We start from the raw sequence: 7,500 nt of genomic DNA on the forward strand, positions 1-7,500 counted from the left end.
CAATGCCTAAGTAAAAAAATTGGATGGTAAACTATCTTAACGCATCGACGTCTGTATATCGCAGGAGATTAAAGAACATCTATGTTCTGAGCCAGGCGTGGTGGCCACGCCTTTAATCCCAGCAGCTGGGAGGCAGAGACAGGTGATCTCCGGGAGTTTGAGGCCAGCTTGGTCTATAGAGTTCCAGGACAGTCAGGGCCACACAGGGAAACCCTGTCTCAAGACAAAACGAAACAAAAAACAAAATGCAGCAACAGCAAAGAGGATATCTAATCTCTGTAATAGTGAAAACAATCAAATGGGGTCATCGCCGATGAATTATACAAATGGTTGTACTTCACTGTGGTATGAAGTCTGACTTGAAGCAGCAAGGAGAATCTCCAGGTCCAGGACCAGGAAATGATGAGAGGAAATGTACGGGGTTATAAAGTTGGAACGAAAGTGCAGTGGTTCTCAGACCTTTATTGATAATCTATCATATCTAATCCACTGAGATAGGAACTCTATCTCAATAGATTAGCATCTTTTTTTAAAAGAATTTATTTATTTTTATTGGATATTTTTTTATTTACATTTCAAATGTTATTCCCTTTCCTGGTTTCCCATCCATAAGCCTTCATCCCATCCCCCTCCCCTTCTATAAGTGTGTTCCTCCTCCCCAACCAGCCCCCCTTCCTGCCTCCCCGCCCTGACATTCCCCTACACTGGTGGGGTCCAACCTTGGCAGGACCAAGGTCTTCTCCTCCCATTGGTGCCCAAAAAGGCCATCCTCTGCTACATATGCAGCTGGAGCTATGAGTCTGTCCATGTGTACTCTTTGGGTAGTGGTTTAGTCTCTGGGCATTCTGGTTGGCTGGTATTGTTGTTCTTATGGGGTTGCAAACCCCTTCAGCTCCTTCAATCCTTTCTCTAATTCCTCCAACGGGGACCCCATTCTCAGTTCAATGGTTTGCTGCTAGCATTCGCTTCTGTATTTGTCACACTCTGGCTGAGCCTCTCAGGAAACGGCTCTATCAGGCTCCTGTCAACATGCACTTCTTGGCTTCATCAATATTGTCTAGTTTTGGTGACTATATTTATTTGGGCTGGATCTCCAGGTAAGGCAGGCTCTGAATGGCCATTCCTTCAGTCTCTGCTCCAAACTTTGTCTCCATATGCCTTCCTATGAATATTTTTGTTCCCCCTTTTAAGAAGGACTAATGGCTCAGTGGTTAAGAGCACTCACTGCTCTTCCAGAGGTCCTGAGTTCAATTCCCAGCAACCACATGGTGGCTCACAACCATCTGTAATGGGATCTGATGCCCTCTTCTGGTGTGTCTGAAGACAGCGACAGTGCACTCATCGTATATAAAAAATGGAAAGATAAAATCTTTAAAAAGAGTACAAGGCTAACTTAGCAACACAGTACACGTACATAGATTGGCATCTTGTATTCTCCTACGCCAAACTGATTGAGGAAGCAACACCTTAAACTGAAATGAGTTTAAAAGTCACCAAGTCCTTTATTAAATGAAAACGAGCCAAATATTCAGCAAAATAAGATTGCTGACACATGACGGTATCTGTGCATTCAATGTCCCAGCCTTAAAACACAAGGACACATGGACGCTGACCTCAACAGTCAGCAAAATAAGATTATTTATGTGCTATGCTGGCTTGGACCTGTATCCTAGTGCTGAGGGGGCTGAGGTAGGAGGGTTCTGTGAATTCAAGGATAGCCTGAACTACAGTGGGAGACACTATCTCAAGAAGAAGGAGGAGGAGGAGGAGGACAGGGAGGAGGAGGAGGAGGAGGAAGAGGAGGAAGAGGAGGAGGAGGAGAAGAAGAGGGGGAGGAGGAGGAGGAGGAAAAGCAGGAGGGGGAAGAGGAAGAAGAGGAGAAAGAGAAGGAGGAGGAGGAGAAGGGGGAGGGAAAGGAGGGGGAGGAGAAGGAAGAAGAGGGGGAGGAGGTGGAAGAAGAAGAGAGGATGAGGAAGAGGAGAAGAAGAAAGGGGGAGGAGGAGAAGGAGGAAGAGGGGAGGAGGAGGAGAAGGAGGAAGAGGGGGGGAGGAGGAGAAGGAAGAAGAGGAGGGAAGAGAAAGGAAGAGGGGGAGGAGGAGGGGGGAGGAAAAGAAAGAAAGAAAGAAAAAGAAAGAAAGAAAGAAAGAAAGAAAGAAAGAGAAAGGAAGGAAGGGGGGAAGGGGAAGGGGATGGGGAAGGGAAAGGGAAAGGGAAAGGAAAGGGATGAGGAAGGAAAACAATCTAGTATTACTTGTAAATTTAGCCATTTAGATTATCCCCATATTAAAAATCAGCCAACAGAGAAGAGAGGCAGACATTAACCCCCAGTATGGCTGCCTTCTTGAACAGGGACAGACAAACAGAGCCAAAGTTGTTAAGGTGCCTGAGCTCACTGCGATGTCAAGTGAAGACCTGGCTGGAAGCTTCCAAGGGGTCAAGAAATTTACAGAATATCCAGGACGGGACCTCCAAATCACGTGGCCCGAGCAACAGAGATAACAATTCAGCTCAACAACTCTTAGGTTTGCCAGGATCGATGTGGTCAGAGAGCTCAGAGGCAAGAGGAACAGGAATAAAAGAGGAGCGTAGGGTCTGTGGAGCCAGAGTGGCAGGGTCACTCAGACAGCGAGCCCTCTGAGGAGCATCACACTAACACTGAGGTTGACTCTTCCTCCCCAGGGGAGCACTCAGAGCAGTGTGAGCCAGGGGAGCACTCAGAGCAGTGTGAGCCAGGGAGCACTCAGAGCCGTGTGAGCCACCCCCTGGCCCCAAGGGAGCACTCAGAGCAGTGTGAGCCAGAGGAACCCCCCTGGCCCCAAGGGAGCACTCAGAGCAGTGTGAGCCAGGGGAGCACTCAGAGCAGTGTGAGCCAGAGGAACCCCCCTGGCCCCAGGAGAGCACCCAGAGCAGTGTGAGCCAGGGGAGCACTCAGAGCACTGTGAGCCAGGGGAGCACTCAGAGCAGTGTGAGTCAGAGGAAACCCCCTGGCCCCAGGGGAGCACTCAGAGCAGTGTGAGTCAGAGGAAACCCCCTGGCCCCAGGAGAGCACTCAGAGCAGTGTGAGCCAGGGGAGCACTCAGAGCAGTGTGAGCCAGGGGAGCACTCAGAGCAGTGTGAGCCAGGGGAGCACTCAGAGCAGTGTGAGCCAGAGGAACCCCCCTGGCCCCAAGGGAGCACTCAGAGCAGTGTGAGCCAGGGGAGCACTCAGAGCACTGTGAGCCAGAGGAACCCCCCTGGCCCCAAGGGAGCACTCAGAGCAGTGTGAGCCAGGGGAGCACTCAGAGCAGTGTGAGTCAGAGGAACCCCCCCTGGCCCCAGGAGAGCACCCAGAGCAGTGTGAGCCAGGGGGAGCACTCAGAGCACTGTGAGCCAGGGGTGTGAGCAGTGTGAGTCAGAGGAAACCCCTGGCCCCAGGGGGAGCACTCAGAGCAGTGTGAGCCAGGGAGCACTCAGAGCAGTGTGAGTCAGAGGAAACCCCTGGCCCCAGGGAGCACTCAGAGCAGTGTGAGCCAGGGGAGCACTCAGAGCAGTGTGAGCCAGAGGAACCCCCCTGGCCCCAGGAGAGCACCCAGAGCAGAGCAGTTGAGCCAGATGAGCCTGGCACCAGCACCTGAGTTGAGAAGCTGGGAACTCTGGGGTCACTTCCACATATTTGTTGCAATCTCTCCTCTTATTTGAAACCCATGTTTTATGTTCTGCAAAAACACTTTCGCGTGTGATTTACAAGCCATCTGTGGCTGTGACCTTCTTCACTCACACAGCCTTTTATTATCTCGGTACTATGCATAAATATATTTTAGGTCGAAATCATGTGTATGTTTGTGTGTGTGTATGCATGTGTGTGTGTGTGCATGTGTATGTGTGTGCGCATGCAGATGTAATTTTCACAGTGTGCAGAACTGGGCTGAAAATGTAGCAGGTACTCAGTAAAGGAGCTCTCCCAACACTGACATCCCAAAGTTCCCAAACTTTCTTTCCAGCATACAAAGCTACAGAGCCAGCAACCCCTAGATCAGAGGGCCTGTGGCTCCCCAGGACAAGAGGAAACTAGCTATCCCAAATGCAAATCCAGTCTCAAAGTGCTACAAAGACTAATCAGGAAAGCACGACCCCCTCTAAATCCCTCTTGGGGACTAGGCTCTCCCTGTGTGGATGTGTCTGTGTGTGCATGTGCTTGGGAAGGGGGTCGGTTGTGGGGTGGTGGGCAGAGAAAAGCAAGAGAGGGGCCACTCCACGCAGTGAATCTGTGGAGGGGATTTGCTATGTCTCTTTCTCCCCCTCCCTCCTTTGTCCCCATTCTCCTCGTCCCCTTCTGCGTTTGTCCGTCCGGGAGGACCCTGGAGTGTTCTTTTGATCAGCTCAATCTTTGGCTGGCACTTGAGTTCTGATTGGCTGAAGGACTTAGAGGGAAAAACTTTAATTAAGTAGATAATCTCTTCTTTGGATGTAAGGTAGCTCCATTTCACCACCCCTTAACTCTGTTTGGGATCGCTTACACGCCAAGGTAGCCATCCCTCTGCCTCTGAGGAGAATGCTTCCCATCTCCCAGTTTCTCAGATGTCCGCCCTGCGTTTCTCGGAAGACCATGTTTCTCATGAAGCCTGTGTGCGTTCTTCTAGTCACCTGTGTCCTTCACCGCAGCCACGCCTGGTAAGTAACCTGCTTGGACGTGGGATATGCTGGAGAAAGCAAGGAGGCCTTGGGCTCCGTCTTGGGAAAAGACATTCTATGCAGTAGGGCTGTCCCTAAGTGTGCAGCTGGCCTCAGCAAATCTCTAGGATTCTTGCCAATAAAAAAAAAAAAATGGACTTAAGAGTGAGGGACTTTGTAAATTTTTTATAAATGATTGTACCACAAATTTCAAAGTGTTCTGGGGAGAAAGAGACAGTAGCCTGGAGCATTAACTCCTGACCCTGCTGTGGCCGGAGAGATGCTTCAGGACAAGCCCCCTGCTCCCTGTGCTCACGCTGCTGGGGACAGGATGGGCAGAACCTGACTCTACACTCTCTGACTTTTCGTCAGGATTCTCTAAGAAATGACCCATATTAGCATCCCCTAGACCCTCTAAGTGCATTGTGGCTATTGGCACTGGGTTAAACAATCAGGTTTGCAAGCAAACATTCCGGCCGGTGCCTCTCTACAAACATTTAAGTTGTTCAATGTGCAGAAATTCCTATCGCGATTTCTCTGAAAAATCAGATAACGTGCGAAGGCGACTGGCCAACTCTAGGACAAACGCTAGGTGATAGTGCCCTTGTTCTTGGAGCCACGGAAGCATCTGCACGTGCAAGTGTTAATAATTGAGAATATAATGATATAAGGCCAGGCCTGAGGAATGAATGTCGCTGGGCATTCGGGGCTTCTCCTCAATTCTGAGGCTATGTCAATCCACACCCCCCACACACCCCACCTTCAGTTTTTACTTCTCTACTTCAGATACAAACCCACCTGCTTCACAGCCTATCCAGGAAACCAGAATAGAAGTGGCTTTGCAGGAACCTGCTTCCTGTGCTAATTGAGACTATTCTTGTCGTAAATGAACCTAACGATCACTATTAAAGCGCTGATTTCAACGTCCGCCAACTTAGCACAACTGCTCGAAACCAAACATAACGGGTTCGCAACATTCCTGATTATGAGCAAATCCACCAAGTAATTGGTCGGTTTTAATTGGCCCTTTAATTGAATATTTCAACATGAAAAGAGGAGGAGAGAGTGAGAGAAAAAAAAAAAAGCCATCTCCCGAGAACAAAACGACAAAAGGTCTGGGAGGCTATTGCGGGACGTTTCTACTGGTATCTCTCCTGCTCACCAGCTGATTCAATATCAGCAAAAGAGAAACACGAGATGCCTCTCCCTAGTCACCAGGGCAGTGCGAAGAATTGTTCCATTAAAAAATACCTTTACTGTGTGTCTCCTTCCCCGCTGAAGGGGGTCATGTGCACTTCATTCTGACACTGACACAGACACACTGCTTGTCTGTCCAAATTCAAGAGTCTGGATTCAAAAAGAAAACAAGAGAAAAGAAATGTGAAAGTTCGTCCTAATTTAAACACGGGACTTAAGACCGTCTCCTTGCCTGGTCTGGTTTGGAGCGGGGGGAAATGCCCAATGCTCCAGCATTCCGCACTCAGACTTTAATTGCTTCTCCTTAAAAGTCTTGATTAGAATTCAAACTTACACTCTGCCACGATTCTGCTTTTGGGTAACGTCTGAAAAGTGATTTTTTAAAAATTTAACGTTAAATGTTGATTATTCCATTGTGGGTTTTGTATAAGGCCGTCATCTTCATTGTCCCGGGCGGAGAAATTTGACCAACCACAGCCTTTGACACGTTTCTCTTAATACTTCATTATCAACCTTTTATGTAAGACCTCAAAAGCGTTTAACAAACAGAGAAGCGCAATTTCTGCTTGGCTGTTCAATTGTAGGGCTGCTTGAAATTACTGTCTGAGGGAGTCCGGCAACAAACATTCCTCGGCTTGAAAACAGATAATAGTGACTTTAGTGACTTTCGCCTACCCCCAAGCAGCTTTACTGAGGAAGCAGGAGAAGAGGAGTTTTTTAAAAACAGGACTTGCCACCATCTTTCAGTGGCAGAACGATCCTGAGGGGTGTTACTCCTCAGTAACTTGAGAAATGGTTTCTTTTGCTTTTTCCTAATCTTTATGGCTCCTTAAAACTGGAAAACAGGGATACATGAGACAGAGGTAATGCCAAGGAGAAAGATGATGACAGCCATGGTGGGGCAAGATGACCTGGTCCTGATACACCTTCTCATCAGAGAGAAACAGGCAGAACATACTTTCTTAACGGTTTGTCCTATTTCGCTCCAAGCGAATGTCCCATAATAGCAATGGGTATACTCCGGTCCCTTCCCCCCACCTCCCCTCTTCCTTTGCCTGGTCCCCCAAGGCCCGCATATATACACACACAGGGTCTATTTCTATTCTGAACAGGGCAAGAATTTATATGAAATTAGTGGGTTGTAAGACAAACAAACACATTACCCCTCGGGTCTCAGTATTTGGGTTTTTACAGTAACATTTTAATGGATATTGAAGTTGGATCTGATGCTGGGGTCCTGGAGCTCTGACTAGGAAATGAATCAGTTTGGAGTTTTGCTTTTGGTGATGCTGGAAATTAAACCCAGAGTCCCCTTGTGTTTGGTGGACGATTCCACCACTGAAGTCAGGCACAGGGCAGTCAGCTATTGTCAGAGAATCTTTACATGGATGGTCTCACCAAACAGTGTATGTATGTAACTAATTTTATTGGTCTTTAAATACATGTCACCATTTTTAAATGGGTGTTATAGAAAGTAAAAATTCATGCTAGGTGTGATGGCCCATGCCTTTAATCCCAGGGCTCAGGAGTCAGAAGCCGGTGGATCTGTGAGAGTGAGCCCAGTCTGCTCTATATGAGTTCTAGGACAGCCAGGACTACATAAAGAGATCCTGTCTGAAAAGAAAAATAAGAACTAAAAAATTCAAACATTTA

The 7,500-nt window shown here is 48.1% G+C and overlaps 1 protein-coding gene across 1 annotated transcript in view; it reads left to right on the forward strand.

The window, feature by feature from the left end:
- Window positions 1–4,531: 4,531 nt before the first annotated feature.
- The window catches only part of Wnt8b (Wnt family member 8B), a 19,360-nt gene continuing 16,391 nt past the window's right edge, over window positions 4,532–7,500 (forward strand). The window contains exon 1 of the mRNA XM_032895506.1: window positions 4,532–4,650. Coding sequence (XP_032751397.1) covers window positions 4,532–4,650 — 119 coding nt within the window. The remainder of the gene's footprint in view (window positions 4,651–7,500) is intronic.

The sequence above is a fragment of the Rattus rattus genome, chromosome 2 (assembly GCF_011064425.1).
Source record: "Rattus rattus isolate New Zealand chromosome 2, Rrattus_CSIRO_v1, whole genome shotgun sequence".
NCBI lineage: Eukaryota > Metazoa > Chordata > Mammalia > Rodentia > Muridae > Rattus > Rattus rattus.